The sequence below is a fragment of the Fusarium mangiferae genome (assembly GCF_900044065.1).
Source record: "Fusarium mangiferae strain MRC7560 genome assembly, contig: FMAN_scaffold004, whole genome shotgun sequence".
Taxonomy (NCBI): domain Eukaryota; kingdom Fungi; phylum Ascomycota; class Sordariomycetes; order Hypocreales; family Nectriaceae; genus Fusarium; species Fusarium mangiferae.
In genome coordinates, this window is record NW_024573924.1 from 2735785 (window position 1) to 2759166 (window position 23382).

The 23382-nt window shown below is 47.6% G+C and overlaps 7 protein-coding genes across 7 annotated transcripts; 3 read left to right on the top strand and 4 right to left on the bottom strand.

Annotated features, from left to right (window-relative positions):
* Positions 1-42: 42 nt before the first annotated feature.
* On the bottom strand, positions 43-4337 carry FMAN_09438 (uncharacterized protein; the record flags this gene model as incomplete). The annotated part of the gene is made up of 10 exons (XM_041830282.1): positions 43-949; positions 998-1052; positions 1111-1476; positions 1527-1639; positions 1690-2272; positions 2323-3011; positions 3062-3279; positions 3325-3440; positions 3495-4111; positions 4159-4337. 10 exons carry the CDS (start codon positions 4335-4337, stop codon positions 43-45), a joined length of 3843 nt encoding a protein of 1280 aa, XP_041680961.1.
* Positions 4338-5063: 726 nt separating this feature from the next.
* Positions 5064-6122, bottom strand: FMAN_09439 (uncharacterized protein; the record flags this gene model as incomplete). The annotated part of the gene is made up of 1 exon (XM_041830283.1): positions 5064-6122. The coding sequence occupies one exon, from the start codon at positions 6120-6122 to the stop codon at positions 5064-5066; it is 1059 nt and encodes a 352-aa protein (XP_041680962.1).
* A 1166-nt stretch (positions 6123-7288) lies between these two features.
* On the top strand, positions 7289-10297 carry FMAN_09440 (uncharacterized protein; the record flags this gene model as incomplete). Its single annotated transcript, XM_041830284.1, has 6 exons — positions 7289-7556; positions 7609-8500; positions 8594-9295; positions 9387-9451; positions 9502-9913; positions 9961-10297. The coding sequence occupies 6 exons, from the start codon at positions 7289-7291 to the stop codon at positions 10295-10297; spliced, it is 2676 nt and encodes an 891-aa protein (XP_041680963.1).
* A 688-nt stretch (positions 10298-10985) lies between these two features.
* On the top strand, positions 10986-16632 carry FMAN_09441 (uncharacterized protein; the record flags this gene model as incomplete). Its single annotated transcript, XM_041830285.1, has 8 exons — positions 10986-11309; positions 11374-12121; positions 12254-12424; positions 12480-12997; positions 13043-14067; positions 14120-14330; positions 14418-15341; positions 15409-16632. 8 exons carry the CDS (start codon positions 10986-10988, stop codon positions 16630-16632), a joined length of 5145 nt encoding a protein of 1714 aa, XP_041680964.1.
* A 377-nt stretch (positions 16633-17009) lies between these two features.
* On the bottom strand, positions 17010-18104 carry FMAN_09442 (uncharacterized protein; the record flags this gene model as incomplete). The annotated part of the gene is made up of 1 exon (XM_041830288.1): positions 17010-18104. One exon carries the CDS (start codon positions 18102-18104, stop codon positions 17010-17012), a length of 1095 nt encoding a protein of 364 aa, XP_041680965.1.
* Positions 18105-18486: 382 nt separating this feature from the next.
* On the top strand, positions 18487-19608 carry FMAN_09443 (uncharacterized protein; the record flags this gene model as incomplete). Its single annotated transcript, XM_041830289.1, has 4 exons — positions 18487-18782; positions 18832-19103; positions 19151-19524; positions 19582-19608. 4 exons carry the CDS (start codon positions 18487-18489, stop codon positions 19606-19608), a joined length of 969 nt encoding a protein of 322 aa, XP_041680966.1.
* Positions 19609-20670: 1062 nt separating this feature from the next.
* Positions 20671-22731, bottom strand: FMAN_09444 (putative DHA14-like major facilitator; ABC transporter; the record flags this gene model as incomplete). The annotated part of the gene is made up of 9 exons (XM_041830290.1): positions 20671-20718; positions 20772-21040; positions 21096-21251; positions 21296-21455; positions 21504-21545; positions 21593-21973; positions 22027-22068; positions 22122-22550; positions 22615-22731. 9 exons carry the CDS (start codon positions 22729-22731, stop codon positions 20671-20673), a joined length of 1644 nt encoding a protein of 547 aa, XP_041680967.1.
* Between the last annotated feature and the right edge of the window lie 651 nt (positions 22732-23382).

The window sequence follows — 23382 nt, forward strand, 5'->3', positions numbered from 1 at the left end:
TATGATCGCCAACTCCGCCCAAACGACCGTACGCTCGAGACTTCACGCATTGGTGCGCCTCTGAAGCTGGAATCCAGAGATGGGCTCCCATTCATCCCTCCAATGAGGCAGATTTACCTCGATCCATCGCTTAAACGTCCCCTCTTCCACCTTTAGAACCACAAGAGCTGAAAGATCCCTTGCATCCCAGCCTTTACTATCCCGATGACGAAGGATGCGAGGATATACTGCCTTGGTACTATTTTCCGGAATTTGACCGAGCCGGAATCGTACATGGTCTCGTAATAGTTCCTTTGCAGACGCAGAACCTGCCTCCAATCTGCAAAATATCTTCCCAGCACATTTTCCTCCCTTCATAGTCCTCTCCAGAGGCCCGACGTAGTAGAACAGGGATGCCAAGAGTCGTCTTGCTACTGTTTGAAGGTGTTCGGGGGCTGTTCTGTATGCTCTGTCGTAATAGAACATCTTCGTACCATCGCAAAGGTATTTCTCACATTCCTCAAGAAGGGAATCCATTTTCTCAACATCATCCATCTCGACGCGCTGTTTCAAGCCTATATTGAGGCGATGGCAGTTATGTCTAAGTCGGCGGTCTGTAACAGACATACTTCTGAACTCTTTCCAAGCCTCGTGGCAGCTAGTTGAGCTTTGAATGATTCCGAGTCCAGCCTCTACCCGCATCAGGTAGCCCTTAGGAATGTACCTCTTGAAAGATTCCAGTTTGGAGTTGTGTTTTGTCTTCATCTTTCCTGACTTGTCCACGACTATTCCTGTGCCAATCGATAAAATAATGTCAGGAGGAAGGGAACCAGGCCAGATTTTCTCAACTTCAGAATAGGCTAAAGATACTGGATTGTTGTGCATAAGAGCTCCATCGATGTATGATCGTTTTGTTTCGGGGTGGACGAAGGGCTGGAAAAATGTCGGTGCTGCAGATGTTGCTCTCGCCCTGTGAAGAGTTAAATACTGGTAGAATACTGTCGAGGGGATAACCAACGCTTCCCAAATTTTGAAATCCTTTGACTGTTCATCTTCACGCGAAAAGTAGTCTTCTGATGTAAGGAGAATACTAAGTTAGTCCGTATCAACTAGCAGAGTCACTATGCTCACCTTCATCAGTGTCTGCTCTTGGGTTTCTGGAATAATTGGCAATCAACTTTGCCTGGTTCCGTCCTTGCAAACAAGAAACAACGCCAACCTTTACCCAATCCCTCCCTCCAGTCCCTAACCTAGAGTTGTTTCTCTGATTCAAAGATGCGCCGAACAGATTTGAGCCCCCAAACGACTCTTGTAGTGACTGTTCTATGCCCTCACTGGTATAGAGAAACTCATAGAATGGCTGCGCAAGGGCTTTGATAAAAGAGTTTCCGAGTCCCAATCGAAGTGTAAAAGCTCTTCTTGCCAGTGCCCGGAACCTATCGATGGCATCGTCCGTTGACCAACGCTGGTGGAATACACCAAGGGCCACGATGCCACCTTGACGAGTGAGACATATCCTTAGGATGGAAATAATGATTTAGACGAACCTGTACTTGTTCCTACTACAAGATCGAACAGCTCATGGATTGCGATACCATAGCCAACGTGTCTTTCGATCTGACGCAAAACACAAAGTTCTACAATACCACGGACTCCTCCACTGTCCACAGTTAGCCTCAGATGAGAATAGAACATTAATAAAAGGCTTACCCATCCAGAGACAACACGCGAGGCGCTGCATGCTTTGGCTTGATTCGAATGCTCCATGTTCCAGTTCTCAGAGCACATCCAAGGGGGCAATGCTCAATCACCAAGATAGATCCACCATTCTCCTGCCGAGCAAAACGTTCAAGACAGGTCTGACAAATTCCATGCTGAAACCTCGCACATGGAAGCATGTTAGTTGGACAGTTGGACAGACAAGAGAAGCACGTCCTCTGGCTCTGCAGTTCTGTCAGCCGTATCGTTCTTGCCAAGTAAGTTAGCCTTTCCATGACTCTGCCATCTTGCTGATTTTGTGCTATCGCTTCCCGCAGACGCTTCACAAACCGATCAGGATGCCAGGAACATCTGTGGTTTGATTCACCTCCCCTTCGATTGAGACCCTTCACGTCCTCTAATTCGTCCTCGGGTCCGGTAAATTGGTGTCCCTTGGAGTGTCCATCGTAATAATTTCGACATCTTCGACCAGTTTTTCGCTCTAGGGCTTCGCATCGCCAGTATCGCCAGCGGAATTTCTGAAGACCACTTTGAGCTTCGGTCACTAGGTCTTCTCTTTTTCTCTTTCTTATTTCTTTCCTTGTTAGCGCTTTGCATATCCTACGTATAGAGGCACGGACTAACCAATGTCTCGAATACGACAGGTTTGGGCTACAATACATGCGCCGACGTAGGGCGCGAATTCGTCTACAACTCTTTCTTCGCCTCCAATCGCATCCATGCGGTCAATTTCACGCAAGATACACATCTGGCGTAGGGTGGATGCCACGTGGTCGCTCAATCTAGTCGGGATTGATGAATCATTCATTATGATATCGTGAAGATCAAGCGCGGCGCGAAGGTCCTGTCCTAGAACACTCAAAGATCTGTTCATGTGGGTGTTGAGAGTAGCCAAGTCTGATTCTCTACCACTGTCAGCCTTGGCGTTGCGGATCTTGGAAACTGATCCTCGAATTGTCTCGTATAGCTGTCTAATGCTCTTGCCAACAGAGGTCGCATCGGCTGGGGAACTCTTGGAACTTATGGCAGGGATGAGGACTACTTTGAAGTCGCTGTAGTAACAAAGGAGTAGATCAGAAGTGTTTCTGATTGGATGTTCTCTCTCTTCCCACAGAGCCTGTAGCGTTCGAAACCGTTCAGTTCTCTGGAAACTCCGAAGGAGGTCCTCAGTCGCATCAGAGGATGAGCCCTCGTCTAAATCAACAACGATATTGAGAATGACAATAAGAGCAGGTTTTGTCCGTTGGTTGAGAATTCGGTCGTGTGAATGTTGAGCCCAGTCAATTAGCTGACCCAAGAAACTATCAGAAGTCCTGCTATTGTTAATGGATAATCGCTCAATATGGTGTCGCCTTGTACAAACCTTCCATTCGTCGTGACAAAACAAACTACGTCCGAAAAGCCATAGAGGACTCTCGGGTACAGATACTTCACGATGAGCTTTCGGGTGTTGTTCTGGACAGTGCACAGTCTTCGCCCATCCGAGTCTTCCATGATAACTGAGGCTCGTGGATCTGGGTAGTCCAATTTGCCCCATTCAACATTGATTCTGCTCTCGGCACCGTTTAAGAATTGGTTCACCTGTCTCAGTAGCTTGTCCTACTTGTCTTGCCAGTATTTAAGTACTTTGTGCTCGGCTGATTCCTCACCAAATTCCCACTGGAATAGCCAATTTGGTTCAGAAAGAGCAGCAATGATCTCTTGTGCAATGGGCTTGTCGGAGCCGACAAAGCCTTCACAGTCTATCAAAGATGTCAGCGGATTGGCAGGCTAATTGAGAATACTTCCAAGCTTACCGGCATAGACTATTGGATACATTGTCGAGAGGGTGAGGGGATCACTGTAGGCGTGGATATCACTACTCGTGGATGCAAAACGATCACTTGGAGACCCAGGCACAGGGACAGACTCTCCCTCGGGGTGGTCGGGTCGAGCCATTTGGATCATCGTTCGTATCAGAGTGCTCTTTCCCGAGCCTGTCTCGCCAATAAACGAGACAAGCTTGGGATACTGGCCCGGCTTGGTGTTTCGCGACATTTGGAGAAGATCTTGAAGACGAGGCCAAACGTGGATCTGTGGTTTTTCAAACCGTTGTAGGGAGGGAACTCCGATCCATGCACACGTGGCATCCTTGGTATGTAATTGTAGTTTTAGATTGGGCGCAGGTGGTTGCAGGAGGTATCGAGTGAAAACGTAGTCGCTGTAATCAACCTCTTTGCACTCTTCGTCGCCGACACTAAGTCTTCGCCGAGGACTCATAACGTGTTGTCGATCCCTCGCTAGACATGCTCTGTGTGCTGGTCGCTTGGAATTGCCACATCCGGTGCAGAAGGCAAGCTCTCCAGCTCGACCTCGGCGGTTGCAGATGCGGCATCGAGATGATATCTGGAGCTTCAGAGCTTGTCCCTCGATACTACGCTATATTAGAGAAGAAAAGACTAAAAGCTAAGCAAGACCGACAACTCATTTGAGGGCATCCGCCAGGATATATATGCCGAAGCAGAAGTCGATTCATCTCCGTCTGAAAAGTTGGCATCGACACACGATTGGGTGATTCCCTCGAAAAACCCTATCAGGCCCTCATCCTCAGGCTCTGAGTCGGAGGTAGAGGAAACAGAGCCTTCTCGCGGTCGAGCCATGACGAGGTTGACAAATCAAAAACACAGAAGATTCAGATTAGGTACCTGAAAAGAAAGGAGGCTAAAGTACAACAAAAAGCAGAAAAGTGAACAGTGAGTGACGAGGTTTCGATTGAGGGGCAGCAGGTGGCTGCTTTAGTTTATGAGCGTCCAAAAGGTCAGCTGAAAAAAAGCGAGGTGCATTTTCAATGGTGTCTCGCTCACCTGCATCCTGTAGTCATCCTTAGCCAAGCGCCACCTTGACACAAGGCAGATTTACCGCTCTGGCGCCATTTGAGGACTATTGTAGCTGGTAGAATTAAAAGCTCAACCAAAACAAAGCTTGGGAGACAGAGATAAGGATATGAGATTGACGACAGCAACCATGCGCTACAGTGGTTTAGATTCATGAATAATATTGTGCCTTTTGTAGTTCTTTACTGCCATCTTCGATCTGATGATTTCAGCCCTTCGGCTGCTCATGCAAGCTGCAGCCTTCTCAACTGAAGGGGGTATAGCGGGCGGGGCCATCATCTGTCTACTGCAGTCTATTTGGCTCTAATTCGTTCAATTCAGTGGCCCCCACAGTACTTTGTTCATGTATTGAATCAGGCTGTCGTTCTCACAATTCGCGCTTGACAACCATCATCAAGTCATCAATGTTACCTGGCCCCCAACAAAAACAGTCATGACTATTCTTTCAACTCATGCTACGTGTTATTATCTTCTCATCACGTCGTGTCCAAGTTACATGACCCCTTGCCAGTGACTTAGTTCATTAACCAAAGGCACAACCACTCGGTCCAGGACTATTTGTCGAAACTTTAGATCCCAAAGATCAGCGTCAATGCTATTTGGAGATGCTATGCAGAACTGAATGACGTTGTAGTGCGCAAAGGATAAGTTCTCCCTCTCCTGAAATACCCACTGATTGAGGAGTTGAGATTCTCGAACTCGGTCAAACGTTGTTGGATTCGATGCTCTTTCTATATTGCTGATGGAACTCGGTCGGCCATGGAACTTGATCTGAAGAAGGATCTTTGCCAGCATGAGTAGATTTGTGCTGTCATCTGCAAGTTCCTTGGCATCGATTGAAGCGGTGCTTCGACATGGAGAACTCCCATAACTCTCCGCGATGAAAGGATGCCGAAGGTCAATCACAAGCTGATCATCAACTGAGCTTGAAGAGAAGAATACTGTGTGTTGGTTCCAGTGTTTATTGAGCCCGGGAGTTGAATGGAGTTGGATGAATGATGAAGTTAGGATAATTGACAGTCGATACCGTTGCTCCTCAGTCAAAGGAGTGAAGGACTTCATGCCAGAATGTGCTAGGAGGAGCTCCTGAAGGCTGATTAGATTCTCCGCGCAACATGCCGGTTTGATCTCGGCTTGGTAGGTCTCGTAAAGCACACCCTGGTCGTCAAGTCCAAAACCAAACCCGTTATAACAACGGAAGACGGTGCAAAGATCTCCGACTACTTTTAAACCATGAATACTTCGGATGTTCATGCTTTGCTGGCCTAGGCAACATCTCGTGGGATGCGCCTCTCTGAATCTGACTGTCTTGTATTCGTCATCGACCGCTTGATCTGGATCAATAATCTCGATTTTGGCTGACTTCCAAAGTGCAGAGCTCATTGGCGGTTTATGGGATATCGTGAAACACGGTGGTTGGCTTGACCGCTTCACCTTTTTAAGCGACCTTGGTTCGTTGTGGCGTACAACTCTGTCTTTTAAGAGCAGGCGAATTTCATGAGAAGCATGGGCTGAACAGGACCAGGCCTTTCCCAGAGTTTGATGCAGCATGGATGCGTAGTTTTGTATCTGTTGTAGTGAGGAACTCAACCCCAACCTGTCAACAGTACTTCCAGTGATACTGTTGTTACTCGGAGCCTCTGACTTGTTGATTGACTCATCCAGGCGGTTGTTGCATGCTTTCATATCTTCAAGGAGTATCCGGACATCGTTTCTCTTCATAGTTAACTTAACGGCACGCTTAAAATCGAACCTTACAGGCCACTAGCGGACGGAAGTCTCTTTTTCGCTTTCATGATCACCTCGAGATCATCTGCAGTTCCCTGTGATGATGATTCCAGTCAGTCTACATAGTAATTAGCTCATGTCAAAATTACTCACAGTATCACGATCTATATCTAAATGGCTGGCCAGCCTTTTCATACAAGCATGAATATCCTTAATAGTCGATATGTAAGGCCGGTATGCAAATTTGAGCATCTCATGCAAGGCCTGGGACAGATCTTGTGACTTGCAGAGTTCATGATGAGGGTCTCCAATCATCTCCTCAATTTCGGACGGACTAGCGACATCTTTGAGGATGTTTCTCAAAGTCAACTCGAACGACGAGTGTTGATACCAGAATTCCCGTAAAGCCGAATTCAGTCCGTCCTTCCATTTGAAGAACGCAGTTGCGCGATCGAGGCTGTCGCTATAGTGTTCTATCGCTGAAATAAGCAGAGGAATGGACCCCAGAACAATGCCAGCGATCTCAAACCTCGACATCTGGCTCGCTGCCTGTAATGTTGTCAAGTTTCAGTTGGATAAAAACAGAGTGAGAAGAGGAAGAGTTATCATACCCCGCCTTTGGATGATCAGATCAAATTCGCGGCCTTTTTGCCTGCTTGCATACCGAGAACGAGGCTACCAATCATGAGCGCGCTCGCAGCACCAGCTGAGCATCCAAGATGGAAATTGATGTCGCTTACGCATATCGAGAGATTTTAAGCAGAGATTATTCGAAGTGGGGTAAAGAATTATGCAATATCGAGAACTTGATTGTGTCTTGAGCTTGTCATCATTTCCTAAGTTCTCTATACTGATTTAAAATCTTAGCCATAAGTCTCAACTACAAATAACACATCCAGCTCACATTACCCATTTTCTTTCTACGCTTGGCGTTTCCATTAGCTGGTCATCACAGTAGTGCGTACAAGTAGACTGCACTGATCACCGCCATGAACACAGTCCAAAGCCTGAGTCAATCATGTATTAACGGCTTCCAGTATGTTTTGTCGAGTCTCAGAGGAACTGCACCTCGATTCCTGCAGCAGATGCCTCCGTTGACAATTGAGATACAGCTTGGAAAATTCAGGATTTGGTGTGGAAATTTGGGGGCTTTGCAGACGGGCTATTCCTCTCTTGATTACAGGTTGAGAGAGTCGCCTCTCATGCACAAAAACATCTCGCAACTTCTCCAACAGCTTTGCATAGCATTGGAAGAGTGTAAGCTTTAACAGCCAAGATTTGAAGAGATGAGAAGATAATGACAGAGTAGCTATCGCTGTCGTATCAGGACAAAGGCTTCCGTTCAATGAGGAGTCTATCCCGTCAGATATCAGCGAAGAATCCGGTGATGACACAAGCAACGAGTACTGTTCATCAACAGAGCTATCTATGAGGGTTGCAAGTATTACGGACATACTCAACAACCTATACCGATTATGCTACAAAATTCGCAACTCTGGTCTGCGCCCTACTACTACTACTAGGGCTAACTTGATCCAAGCGGTGGACAATGACACGGGCGTTGATCTATTCGATACGATTTATGAATTCGACTCAAGGCACCTGGTTGAGCTTTTCACAGCGATGCGTAAGGGAAAGCTTGAAGACGATGGACCTTCTAATGCTCTTCTTGAAAGACTCACAAAAACTAATATCTTACGTCAGAAGCAATTCAGATACTGGGAAAGGCATGCTAGAAAGCTTGGTGTTCAGATTCTACCTGTGCATCAGACACCTATCAGAGAAAGGCCCTCAGTGTCAGAGGCTGCAGAGGACGTGGGACTTCTACAAATACAACTGGTTGAACTCCCTCCCCGGGTTGAGGAACAAAGTCACCTCTCTGAGACTAATGCGACACCGCATGATCCTGCCCTAGATGATCGAACAGAGAGGGAAACTATACTATCGATGGCCTCGACTGCCCTCGATGCCGACGGAAAAGGAATTGAGGTCCCCAAACCTCCTAAGGAGGCACTATATGGAGACTCGTTTACCTGCCCTTACTGTTGGGTGGTTTGCCCCCCGAAAGAAGGGAAAGGGAAGAGCTGGAAGTCACATGTCCTTCATGACTTGAAGCCTTACGTATGCACGTATGAAACATGCAACTCGGCCAACGATCTTTATCAATCAAGAAAAGCGTGGGTGGATCACCAAGAAACTGTGCATCGACCTAGTTAGCGATGCCGCGATCACCCAGATGCCTGGTATGCTTCATATTCCAGTTTTCAAAGTCATCTGTTACTAGATCATGATAGAAGCCTCTCTGGCGAGCAACTCGAGGACTTAACCAACGTCTCTAAATTGGGTCGCGTTGATGACCGCAATGTTTGCCCCATATGCTTCGAAGAACAGCCGTTGCTCAAGGGACTGACCAATCATCTAGCAAACCATCTTGAGCGAATTGCACTATTTGCTCTGCCAAGGACCATCTCCAGTGATGATAAAAACATGGATGAAAGCCAGTTCTCCAAATTATTCAACATTGATTCTGATGATTCCTCCAAATCGGAGCAGTTTGAAGAAGATGATGGATACCTAAAGGATACTCAGCGGAACACCACTCAGTATCCAATTGATCCGAGTACCACGATTCTAAATACGGTAGAGCTGGAGGAGCTGTACGCCATGTTGAGATATCTTGAACAGTTCTTCGAATCACTCAAATCCCACATTGCGAGAATGGGCCAAGATCTGGGTGGCTATGACAAGTTTGCATTCGATCTAGCCTCGACTGATGCTGAAAGATGTTTATTGATGACAGAAAAGCTCTTCGAATGTAACTTGAGAGTTCATCCGACCGCAAAAGACGGAGTTACTTTGACAGAGATACTAAGGGACACACGGACTTTTCTTGATAAAACTAGCTTAGAGCTTGACGAGGCTCATGAGGGCAGCTTGGAAGATCAAGAGAAACATATTGCGATGGTTACTGAAGCAATGGGAGGACTAGGAACCTTGTATGATATTCTCGAGGGAATATTTTAGGTACTTGAAGGGTGAGCTAAATCCCGCACATTCCTTAATGAAGTTCCTGCTGACCCAGTTTAGTTCGATTTCGTTAGGCATCGGTCTGAGCAAACTCGAAGAGTATCAAAGCATTCTAACAACGCTGTGTAAGTCAATGAGAAGATGGTAATGAACAGAAAGGCTTACGCACCAAAAGGGCCTGTCGGAGAGGCATCAAATGCGAGGCATAACCAATATATGACCGGGTCGATTGAGCAAGCACTGGACGTGACCTATGAGACGAGAGAGGCACCGGAATACAATGAGATGCTGGATCCTCGTAAGCATGCAAACAACATTACCAACTTTCAAAAGCTAAGATCTCGAAATGGTACCGAGTTGCTCCATCGCACATGTTTCAGCCTGGTGAGGTATGTACAAAAGTATCACCGTGTGTTCCATCCCTGGTGTAGATTTTGCAGGTTTTTAAAACTGTTTGGCCTGAAACTGCCCCTGGAATTCCGTATATCGGCGAGGAAACACCATACCGTGATCATTATGGTGAGTTCGTATTTGTCAGCTTTCGTCGCTTCATTGTTGTGGCCAACGACAGAGGTCATTGCACATGCGTGTAAGTCAAACAATTGCGAACGAGGTGCAAGCGCTGATGAAGCAGGCCAATCACAACATATGGTGGAAAAGGAATGAAAAAGAAAGCAGTTGATCCTCAAAGTCATGGCATCGTTTGTGAGTTAGGTAAGCGCTCATCACAGCTTCTACAAGGGGAGCCTGAACCGGTATTTCCTCCTATTCGTGTTCATATGCATGAACCCGGCGAGAGGCTAGTCGGGACGACTCGAGTATGCTATGCAAAGCTGATGACCGTTGAGCATACCCTCCAAGTCCTTTTCATAGGGCGCGTTGTGTCCTTAGATTTTGACATAGTCTCTGAAGCAATGAATGTGTGCTGGGCGAAGAAAGACCATAAGATGCGAAGGAGAAGGAGAAGATGAGAGGCGCTTAGGGAGAGGGTAATTAGTTTGTTCACTAGAACTTAATATTTTGGCCGCCCTCGCAAGCTTCACTAACCTCCTTTATAAACTATTAGTTGTTGGATTTACGTGGCAATAGTCGATTTATACTTGAAATTACGATTGAGGATGATGAATTCATACGTTGAGTTTGATCTCAAGACCAAGAATACCGTTTGCATGTCAGTATATATAAGACTTAATACGTAATTATTATATTACAGCGTTGAACAAGATTTAGGGTACTTAAAACTAGAATTTGGCCCTAAGCCGGATTGACGAAAAACGATCCAAAATTAGCCAGGCGTGTAATTCAGCTCTATTTTGAACTCTGACTTGCAACTACCAGTCAGAATCCTTTCCAATATGTAGAGAACAATCTAGACCATGCAAGGTCCCCGCAATCTAACCAAATTTACTTCAAAATGTTCTTTTTCCAGATATGCGTAGTTCCAGCTTTACAATTGTCTAGACCTCCTGTGCCTAGGGCTCGGCGCTTATCAGCGTACGCTGACAGGCTGACGATAACCACTAACCAGCAAGGGCTCAATCCAGTATCCAGCTGCTATGCCTCGGTCTGTACACGTACACCGTGAGGCTTTTTGGTTCAGAAACAATCACTACCTGTTCCTTACGATTTTGTCTATTCATCGCTCTAAGATACGCTATAATGACCGCTTCGTTGGCCACCAAGCCTTTTCGGCATGATGGCTTACCTGATGTAACCATCAAAGGTCTGGGGACAGCGCTTCGGACTCTCCCCCTCTTTGATACAAACAAGGCCTACTTGAGAATCACTGACCAGCCTGATCAGTTCTCTTTTAAAATTCATGGGACGGCCAAAACTTCAGCAACCCTCCGTGATCCGAATACAAGCAACCTGGAAACTCTGACCGGTATTCAAGCTGTAGAGTCTCTGGCTGACTCCACCAGGGCCATCGGAATTGCCGAAATTCGATATGATCCGAATGGTATCAGACAATGTGTTTCTCTGGTTAGTTAAGCGCCAGTTACCAAAGCAGGCCATTATAATTCTTCGTTATGCTAATGTCTTAAAGCGCGAGGCTGAGAAATACCGCCGAGATGCTCTTACACGAGTGACCTTCCTCTTGTACGCCGATCACGTCAGTGAACATCTGGAGGAATGCAAAATGCCACCGCTCCGCAGTCTTGCTCGCTATGACGGTTTCCCCAAAGCTTTTATTGAATCACTTTCTAGTGAAGACTCAATTGAGGATATGACGGAGCACATGGGGCTTGGTGAGGCTACCTGGATAGAAGCATCCTTGTTCCTTGTGCAGTATTTCAGCCAACCGGAACGACCACAAATCCTGTCAAGTGACGATGTATGGAAGAGCCCCGTGGGCGATATTGCATTGAAATGCATTCAGCAAGCCAGTGGATCACCCTTGGCAGGTCGCGTCGCACTTGGCGCTTTGAGAGCTCTCCCAGTGTCATATGGCATTTTCGACAACGCCACCTTTCGGCCACCTGAGCATGAAGAGGTTTTGGGTCTCTTAGAAAACATGCCCTTCCACCCCGAGTCCGGTACCAAAACGGAGGAGATCCTCAAGCAGATCCAGAATCTCGGAGGCGCAGAAGGATGGCAATCCCATACCCACGAGCTCACAGTTCTCTGGGCGAAGCAGCAGCAGATTGTTTCGGAAGAAGCAGAGAATCTGGCTCGTAGTGTTGGCGAAGTCCCCAAGAACATGCTTTCCTTGCGAGATATGGCGGCATACCCCTTGCTGCACTTCGTGCCGTTGAGAGTAGAGGCGATGGGTATCGTATACTATTTGAGGAATTGTGAGTAGTAGTTGTGCCAATCTAGACGCCGCAGGGACTGACATTTCGCTGGCGCATCCGCCGATTTTATTGTGCAGAGGCCGGGACCATGGACCCAATACAGATATCAACCCCCTTCGAACAATGGGCCAGGCACATGTTTTATCGCTGGAACCAAGATCATCACAAAATCTGGAAAGAAGCCTATCGAACGCCTCGAAGAAAATGACTGGGTGTTGACTCACGGAGCAAAAGACGAATGGGGCCTTGTGTCTGACGAAAGAGTTGTCATCCCAGTAGACTCGCCTATCATCTATGGGTTCAGTGAGTCTGCGTTATCCCCTTCTGAAATCATTGACACGATTCTGATGCAGCATAGACAATGAAGCTCCATTCTTCACTGCCGGCCACGTCTTTCACACGACTACTGGTCTCCGAGCTCTCGATGCTGAGTTGGCAATGAAGGAAAACCCTTGGGCAGAAGTCGGTCGACTTTCAGCTGGTCATATTCTATACCGCCTGGGAGAAGATGGGAGAGCATACGACCAAGTTCCCATTTTAGACATAAGCTGGCGTCAAATGCCCGAGGTCACTGAGGTCTATGGTGTCCATCTTCGCGAGGGTCGGCGAAGTTACCACGCCAATGACTACCTTGTCATGGTCAACTACCCAGAGATCACACTCAAACGAATTTGTTCCACGCTTGCGACATTCTCACAGGAGGATCAAGTACGACTTCTGCGGTCACTAAAAGAGCTGAATCCTCTTTTTGAACGATTCGGAATAGCAACCGTTGCCGAAATGGTTCATCGCGAAGTCGAGGCAGCAAAGAATAGCTTGACCGCGCGGATGTACAACGTCACCGAAAACAAGCTGGCTGGTCTTTCACATGCATCGGTATGTTTCTATCCAGAAGAGATACCTGGTCAAGACTACTCCCAGCTTCCGCATTCACTCCCCATTGTAACTCTGTTCGACGGAGTCATTTCAGTAAATGGAGTCGTCTGTGAGTATGGACGTGTGGATAACGCCAACAGTGAAGTAAGATGGTCCCGCTTTATCGGCCAGGACGTGGTCGAGCATGGAGTCTTATCCATAGAAGATCCACGTTATCATTCAGGCATTGCGCGGATTTGCTACAGTCAAGACTACGACGGAGATGATCTTCTGGACCTACCAATGTTTCAGTATATGACTTATGGCTCTGAATGCGAGCTCGAGATGGACCCTCTTAGTGTCGGCGTTCCAAAGCAGGAGTTGCTTTCCAAAGCAGCATCTTTTGAGCCCGTTCAACTCAATACAGACGGGCCCATAGAAGATTCAAATGGTGAGCTGATTTTGAAGTCTATCGATGTGGAAGAGGAAAAGATGGCGGCAGTCGATGGGATTATGACATCACAAGTGCACGCCCAGACGGTCACCGGAGCTTCTGCTCCCACGAGGGATATTCGATTTGAAGTAAAGCCACGGGAATATGACGTTGTCTACGACGAAGCACCCCTGCAAAAGGACCAAGTACAAATTCAGAGACAACTCGACTTCGGTCCTATACAACTGGCGACTCAGCGAGTGATCACAGATGGAACTCCGGGAATTTTGTTCACTGATATCGCTATTCCAGCCCTGGACAACATTTTGGATTTATGGAATCGCAAGCAGAGCGACGATACCTTGAAGATCTCGCGCTTGTATGAGACGGCGACCATGATGCACAATGGGCGACTAAAAGCCACCGTCACCATTCCACCAACAACTTTGGAGAATCTGAAGACTTTGGAAGATAGGAAAGACGCTGAGGATCCTTCCAAAACATCAACGTTTAAAGACGAGCTTGGAGAAGAAGCCAAACTTCCCTTGCTGTTTGCTAGGCTCGAGCTGAATTTCTCAGACGACAAGAGTGAGATTGTTTCTGGAACATTGTGGGAATATAATCAAGATCCTTCAAGAGAGGGCGCTGAAGGAATTCGGTATGCATGGAACAATTGCGTATAAAATACTTGGCACTGACTGATACGACAGACACCTGATCATGTCACGTCCGGGCTCTGCCTCACAAAGAGTTCCGGTTAGAATAGGCCAAGGCCAGATCGTAGGAGATATACCTATGGGAGGGCCGACTAGTGGGCAGACAACGCCACAGAAGGAGCCAGTATTCCAGCCACCAGTCGGCAAAAGCGATTTGGCATTACAGAACCTTCATGCCATATTCGCAAAATACAACGATGATACGGTAAATGATTCTCTAGGGGGCGTGATCCAAAGACTAATATGAGCTCTCTTGGTTTAGGTGAAGTCAACAAGCGATCTGATATTCCAGAACCTCATGTTCTATCATATGGATCAGGGCCATGCCTCATTACTATCTTCAAAGGACAAGGAAACCCGACAACTACCGGACCATCTCGGCGGCAATCTCCCATCGAATCTATCCAAGTGGATAAAGGAGACCTTTGGCCCAGCCTATACCTGCCTTCAAATTGCCCAGAGTCTGCAAACTCGAGAATGGCGGTCCAAATTTACAGACGACGAGAAGAAGAAGATTCTGTATTTTTGGCAGGGCCAAGGTCCAAAATGCCTTGCTAAATGTCCAGAGAATGCGACTTTAAATCGCCTGTGCCTCCTCGAAGCCTTGAAGCAACTTTTCCCTGTCATCCAGAAATTCATCAATGATGGCGGGGAGAAGTGGGCACAAGCATACTTAGATCAGCTACTGAACGTCAAGATGGACGACATCGTGGAGGACATGGACGGCAATCCACGGATCCTAGATAGGTACACCACAATCCTCTGGGCGCTTTATCCAGACGGAAACTATCATGAGCGTTTCCGAGATGCTATATATACGAAGTTCCTCGGTTTCGCCATGACCCAGCGGGTTAACAAGGACGCAGTGATGGACTGGCTGCCGCACATCACCAAAGCCTTCATCGACGCAATCCTGAACGAGAATTACGACGGAATCGACAAAGATTTGAGAGATCTTTTGAGAAAGGAGCTAGATACCTTTATGGCTGCCCATCGAGACATTTTTGAAAAGAATGGGAAAGAATTTGCAGCAAAGCACTATGCTGACATGGTTCATATCCTCGTTTCTGGAGATTTGGCAGCGAAATCACTCATGATTATAGGAGTGGGCTCATGGAAGCGTGGCAAATTTGGAAACTGGGACCACCTGAAGGGGCAGAGTCTCTTGGAGGTAAATTTAAAATCTGGATGGAAAGGCCTCGGAGTAGCGTTCAAGGTATGTGAACTTAAAATATCTCAGAGACCATTGAGTGGGACTAGCGACTAACGAACTTCGCCCTTAGATGAGTCTCATTGGATTCAGTATTTATAATATTGTAATGGGAGGCAAAGATATGAGCGCAGCCCAGATAGGACGAGTCACGACGGACGTAACGAAGGGGGTTTTCGACATCCTTACACCTTTTCTCTTGAGGCCCGAAGTGAAGAATGCAAGGGAACTGGTGGCGCAGTGCCAGGTGATAAACCAGACAAGCGGCAGAAAGCTACCCGCCTATGCCCTTGGAAAGGCGAACGCTACAGAGCTTAAATTCGACGTCTATGACTTTGATGTCGAGCAAATCGCCAAAGTAGGAAACGAGAAAGCAGCGAGAGAGACAACCTGGTTCGGAAGAATGAGAAGAAGACTCTCCCTCTCATCAAGAGTCATACGCTTTCTTAGCGTCGCTATAAGTGTTGTGGTCGTCGCGTTCATGATTTGGGATTTGTGCAATCAATGGGATAAGCTCTCCGGCACTGGCAGAGGATTAGCCATTGCACAGATTGCTATTGAGGCGGCTGCTGTTGTCGTTGGAATTATTGGCTTGTTCTCTACGTGTGCCTTGATCCCTGTCATTGGACAAGTTCTTATGGTGGTTGGTTTGGTCATCTCGATTGTCTATTTGGTGTATGGCAGACCAGAGCCAGAAAAGACCCCCGGAGAGAAGTTCGTTGACAGTATGAGGGGTGACAATGGCTGGCTCAAGAAGATCGATGATCCTCCTTCGACTGCACTCGAGTATACCATCACACCAAACGAGATACCCAAGGATGCAGATTTCTCTTTCAAAGTCACGGGCAAGAACACTAAGAGTTCGAGTATTGAGTTCATCTCTGCACCTAATGCTGAGAAATCTTCATCCGAGACTGAAGTCCTCTCTATCAAGTTTGGTTTCACGACTGGGTCTGACACCGTGTGCCTGTTCAGCAACGAGTCTTTCAGCACCGCCCCGGACGCCAAAGACGGAAAATGTACCTACAGTGGTCCAGATGATATTTTCCAGACGAGGCTACACGAGCCGAATGGAAAGATCGGTGGCGTTATCTCATACGAGTACGAATTGCAACCACTGCCACAGAAAGATCCAACTTCAACTTCCAAGCGTATCTTGCCTAGTGGGGGGTCATTTTCTATCACTGTATCTGGGAAGACGAGGTCGTCGGACAAAGAGTTTACATTGAAACTTGTTGAAGAGCGCCCGGGTCCTGTTTGCGCCATCAAGGTTCAAACATTCTCTAGAAAGAAGTAGGAATTATAATTCTGAGCTTGCGATGATTATCAGAAGGTAATCCTCAGTTAACAGGAGGTGCTCTATGTATATGATCAAAGCGTATGAAGACGTTGAAGGTACGAGCAGAAATTGGATCGGCCCTAGTAATGGCAGAATAATACTTTATTTGTATCTTACGAGGGTTGAGTTGTTTAATCCTGCCACTGGCTTGACTGTTGGCTATGGCAAGAGCCAATGATAAGTAAATTCCACTAGATAATTATCGTCTAATGTATGTCCTTTGAGCTAAAATAGAAATATGATCCTACTTTAAAACAGTCCTGACTCTTTTCTTTCCTCTTAAAGAGCAGTCTTAAGTATCTGGTAAGAGGCAGGGGCTCAGAGTACTCGCCGCATCAGATCCTAGCTTCTCGGATTGCAAGTGCAAATAAACCAGCACCTCCAGGCCAGAGAACGGCTGTAGGTACTACAAGATAGACTAGTTCCTGGACCTCGTGTGGCGATGTAGACTTGTTGACCTTGAGTCCATCCCGAAGATAAAGGAACAAGTGGACAGATACCACTGCCGCCAGACACACAACGATCCAATCCCGTTGGGAAAACAGGTGGAGGTTTTCCAGCAGTGCGGCATACTCTGCCAATCTTCCCTCGGTAATCTTGAGGATCGTGCCCGGATCAGTGAAACCCGAGGCAGGAACAAAGAGTCTCGTGAGGGACGCATCCTTGTCGTGGGTTCGTAGTGCACCGATCGCAGTATATATGTGGACGGCCGAAGCGACGATTCCAGCAAGTATCAGGGACGCAACGATCCACCTTTTGGCTTTTCTGGATGATGTTGGTGTGACAGGCCGTTGAGGAAGTATTGATACAAGGCTGACATAGAAGCCAAGAATAAGGACAGGGGTCACTTGAAACAGGGCAATCAACCCATGATGAGTTTCGCTTCCACCGAAGCCCAGCCATGCCGGTGCAAAAATGAGTAGCGGCTGAAGGAGCATCACCTTAGCTGCCACTGGCATCGCCACCGCATCATGAAGTGGCACACTAGAGTCGCGTATGCGTGCCTTGCTACGGCTGAGCAGAAACATGTACAAAGGTAGAACAATAGCAGCGCCGTTGAAGTTGCAGAGAGCCATTGCCCACACTGGATACCTCAGGAATAAGGAACGCACGCCACGACGACGAGATTCAATAAGCGCCCATAAGTTTGCGCCTGCAACGACGTAATTAATGTCAAAGAACAACAAGCGCGGGCCGGAGCTGAGGGAGTTTGTGAGGACGTCGTAGAATGCAGTGACGAGAGAAAGCTGGGCATCTAGCGGTGCAAGGCCTGTGTATGAGGAGCGCAGTGGTCTGCCGTCTGGGAAACGGAGTGTCTTTGTTAGTGCATCGAGGCGGCGGAACATGCCGTTGAATGATGCATATACCCAGAGACCCCATACGCCCAGAGGACTGAGGTAGAGGAGCTGATTTCTTGAAGTCTGGAACATGGTCTGAAGTTGGTGCTGGAAAGGAAGGCTCGGTGTGTCGAACAAAGTCTTGCCGGAAGGACGATCAGGGTCTAATTAAGTATGCATCACTTTTCTTGTTCAACATTGTGAGATGATAAGTCATTAAGTTGCACTTGGTAGGCATTTCCTTGGACCGATCGGCGCTATTGGGACGGCATCCAACGGCCGCTCCCGCTTTATTGGCTACGGCGCTCCACCCGCGGCGCTCGGGACCGAAGCTCCGGCCTTCCGGTCGGGCCCGTCTTCAACTTACCATCCGAACGGCGTTGGAGGTCTCATACTGGCCATAGGTCCGAGTTTTAAAGGATGCTGGCCATGAGGAAATCCTCAAACTTCCCAGTCTCCAACAATACTTTTCGTCATGCAGGAATCCTCGGCGTTCAAAGTCATCATTGTTGGTGCCGGCGTCACGGGTCTCACGCTTGCCCATTGCCTAGCTAAAGCTGGCATCGACTTTGTCCTCTTGGACAAAGGTGTGGTGGCGCCGAGTTTCGGAACCACCATCACCCTGCAGCCTCATGGTTGCCGAATCTTACACCAATTAGGTTGTCTGGACGGTGTCCTGGCCAAGTGCGATACGATGGGCGGTGCGCATTGTCGCGATCCCACCGGCAAGATCTTTGCCTCCAACGACTTCTTTGGTGTCATAAGAAAGTTGTATGTACCATTACACTCGTTCTGGGGCCCTGTTGCTAAGTATTTGAAGCGCGGGCTACGATACTAGGACACTCGACCGCCAAGTATTCCTGCGTCAGCTATACGAGCTACTGCCCGATAAGTCTCAAGTCTACGAAAAGGCCCGGGTTGAGCAGATTGTAAAGGAGAACTCGGTAGCCCGTGTCATTCTAGCTGATGGTCGTGAGTTCGTTGGTGATGTAGTAGTTGGTTCTGATGGCGTCCATTCCAAGGTCCGTGAGATCATGTGGGACAAAGCCGACGCTCTTTATCCTGGTATGATCACAGTTGATGAGAAGAGAGGTGAGTGTATATGACCTTATTACTTCTCAGTTGCTCACAGTCTTAAGCTATGGTCACTCAATACAATGCCATTGTCATGGCAAGCTCACCAGTCCCCGGTATTGGTGTTCACGACATGGAAATCACCTCTAATGACAAGTACTCCTTTCTCCTCCTCTGCCAGCCAGACTGGATTTCTATCATTGTGCACAGCAAGCTTCCCGAAGACCAGCAGTGTACGTGGCCCACGCGCCGACGTTATACTGAGGCCGATATGCAGGCGCTTGTGAGTAAAATATCTCAGCGTCCTGTCACAGATTCAATCGTATCTGGGGAACCGCGGAAGCGACGTCTGAAAGCACAAATGATATCGCTTGAAGAGGGGATTCTGGAGCATTGGACTTTCGGCCGAATCATTCTGGCTAGGGACGCTGTTCACAAGGTCCGCGATCCCATGAACGATACTGTATCAGCGTCTTGACATGGCTAACTTATCTAGGTCACCCCCAACTCGCCCCTTGGGTGAAACACAGTGATGGAAAATGCCGTTGTAATCACGAACACGCTGCATGCTCTATTGGCGGAGCACCCAAACAAAAAGCCCAGTGACGTAGAGTTACACGATGCCATGCGCCAGGAGTACCAAGACACACGTGTAGAACGTGCTCGGGCCATAGTCAAAGCCGGAGGTGCCTTGACGAGGCACCAAGCTCACGACGGATGGGAAGCATATATCATCCAGCGATGGCTGACGCCAATCATCGGACTTGATACATTAGCACAGAAGATTGCAGGTCTGTGTGTTACACCACCTAAACTAAACTTTGTCGAGTTTGAAGAGAGAAGAGGGATCCTAGGTTGGCGAGACACGATTGAGGCTGAGAAGGGGTATGAAATGAAAGGCAAGGTGGCGAAGAAGAAGAACAAGACAGGAATTTCTTGGAATAATCGTAATTGTGGATTCGAAGCTATTTTCCCGCATATCATTGCTATCTTGGCTGCTATATCGTCGGTTATATGGCTATTTCATCTTAGCGTCTCTGGGGATCATGTGTTTGGCTTTGGAAGGGACAGGTCGGGTTCTGTTGAACTTAACAGCACGAGCTGGAGAAAGGTTTACTGAACTAAGAATAATTGTTTCAAATTTGAGGTGATTATCGAATCAGAGTTGATGCAAGAACCACTCACTACCACTGGTCCTAGTATTACCGACTGATCTGCCATGAACTGGTGGTATCACGAATTTCCATGCACGAGGTTGATGAAACGCGCTTACAGGATCTTGTGACGTTTTAATATTCGCAATCCACAAGAAGCACCTGTCCTACCTAATGGACTCTCTTACTCAGCAGCATGTTTAGCGAACAGTCAAACTTTGGACAAGTAATTGGGGTTCACTCAAGATTTTAAATCACCTCTTAGTGCAACTTATGTTTGTTCTGCTCTGTGACTGTGGTTACAATCTCATAGTCAAGCTACAAGAAATACTAAACATCCACTAATTGATGAAAGTCCTAGACAAGCCAATGCAATAGATGTTCAAGCCAATGTTCTCCATCTATGGTACTCCGAAAGGTCTCACCACCCTTTAGGCTATCGCAGTTGGTTCGATCTTCTCTCCACCAAGATTAGCTTTCTAAGTTTGGTTAGCATTATTTGATTGATATATGAATGAAAGGAGACACCTACGACTAGTGGGCAAGCGCACACGAAACTAAGGGCAGCGGCCGCCATGAAAAAAGCCCAGATGCTCTTCATAGCACTTGCGATTTCTGGAATAACCACGGCCTTCTCGTCTTCAGAAAGGGCTTTGAACACGGCGCTGCTGGTGCCCGCAATCAAGTTTCCAATCTCAGCTTCGGAGGCAGTTGGCAGAGCATTGCCCACTTTGTCAACGGCGACGTTATGGAACAGGCTGCCACTGATAGCAAGAAAAAGTACCATCCCGAGATCCTGGGCTAGATTCAAGGTCAGCTGGAGACAAACCCGAATCGTCTACCAAGGGATACTTGCAAATTGTCATGGCACCAACTGCATTAGCAATTTCGTTAGTGGGAACCAATGACTGCATTATAGCGAACCCAGCGACGATATAACATCCCGCTCCGGCTCCGACAAGTATGTTGTAGCCGTATACCTTGCCGTTAGATGTGGTTTCATCAATGGTATCTGGAGGGCGTTAGAACAGACTACCAGAATAATGAGCAGCTTACACATTAGAGCACTACCGATGAGTGCCAGAGCACTACCTCCAATATACCAAACAGGAATCAGTCCGTATCTTGGCATCAGAAAGCCATTCAACATTGATACAGCAACCATAAACATTATAAGAGGAAGTAGACGAACGCCGGCTTCGAGTGCCCCATCGCCCTGGACATGTTAGTTACAAGTACCTGATGTCGCAATCGGACCTCTTACCTTGATGAACTGAAAATACAAGGGGACAAAGTAGGTCATGGCCTGGAATTTATCAGTCAAAGCGTTCCTTTGGATACTATGTGACTTACTAAGATTATGCCCGAAGATAGAAAGACTTGGAGCTGCATGTTGATAAGAATCCACTTCTTGAAGAAGTGTAAAGGATATAAGCGGTTTTCTTTGGAGACTAGAGGATGTACTTTAAGCAGGACTATGAAAGCCACCAGAAGAACGCCAGTGACAGTCCAGAGTGCAATGATGGTCCCTGAGTGGAATGAATAGACGACACCGCCGAAGGTCAGCGCAACGGTCAGGCAAGCAGATCCCGCCAGGAAGATGGCAGCATTGATCCAATCGACGAGGCGGAGCTTTTCCGCGAGAGTTTTGGTAGGGTTGAGATCGGTACTGGGGAATAGAAGGAAGTACGCCGGGGCAAAGATAGCGCCAATAGGAAGATTGATGTAGAATCCCTACAGTATCTGGTTAGTAAGTGTCGAGTAAGAGAAAGACGAAAAGACCATACCCATCTCCAGGTCGCGTTGCTTGTTGCGAATGCGCCACCAACCTACCGAGAATGATCAGTCAATAGTCAACAGCGAAGTGAGAAGTAGAGCTTACAACAGGGCCAAGAACACTGCCAATGCCCCACACAACAGTGCTTCCAGCAAGGTATGTTGGCTTCTCCTGCTCGTTGGTGAGGACCGAGACATATGTCAAGGTGCCGGAATACATTCCAGAACCACCGATACCAGCAATGACACGGCCTATTATGAGTGCTTGAATGTTAGGTGCAGCACCGCATACAGCACTCCCGGCCTCGAAAAGGAAGATGTTGAAGATGTAGACCCATTTGATGTTGAAGACGCCGTATACTTTTCCCCAGAGAAGAATAAACATGGTGCCGAGAGCGAAACCCGTACCGATCCATGACATCAGCTCGAGATGACCAAAGTCGTTGATGATGCTAGGCTGGATGTTTGCAACGATGGTATTGTCGATGGCGAAGAGGAGCGTTGTGGACAGCATTGCTGCATAGGCGACGGCCCACTAAACGAAGTCATCCAATGTTAGCAAAACAGCTCGAAAGTCCAAGAGTTTCGGAAGCACTCACTCTCCATCCCTGAATACTACGCTGTCCGGTCCCATTGAGCGAGGCGTCGCTCCTACCACGAGTATGCGGGTTTCTGGGTGCTGTATCTGCAGGCTTCTCGAAACTTTGATCATTCATGATTATGTGAACTGAGGTAGGATCTTGATATGCTTGCGATTTCATTATCTGACATGAAAGGGGAGCATTTCCGTGAAGTAGAAGGCTTGCAGTGAGATATACAAGATCGGGGACGGACACGGGGCGGACACGGGGCCGTCCTGCCAAGAGCAGAAGGTCTTCGATTGGCCAGAAGCTATCTCCACCCTTCACGCTAGTCCGTTCAGCACCGAGGACGGCTGCTGATTGGTTCGCCTTGGTTGTTGCTCTCAGCGGACTGAAGGGAAGGACTGGAATAAGGGGATGGCAATATGCTACAATCTACGAAGCAGTGAATACTCCAAGTTCAAAATGCAAATAAATCTGTGGGTTTAGTCCCGAGAGATCAAGAAGCATCACCTACTAAGCTTCCCACTCGATGATGTCGTAGGGTAGCTAACTATCAAGGCCCCTAGAAAGAGTCAAAGAAAAGGAGTGTATTGTGTATCATCGATCTCCCCGAGCTCATTGGCCATTCACTGGGAGGAAAATAAGTCTCCTAGGTTGACAATCAGCTCTCCATTGTTGTAGAAGACATCACGCATCGTCATTAACAGTCAAATCTTTTATTTCCACCATGAACCAGCTTCCCCGAGTGACAATTGCAGTATACAGACAGAGTGAGTCAGGAAA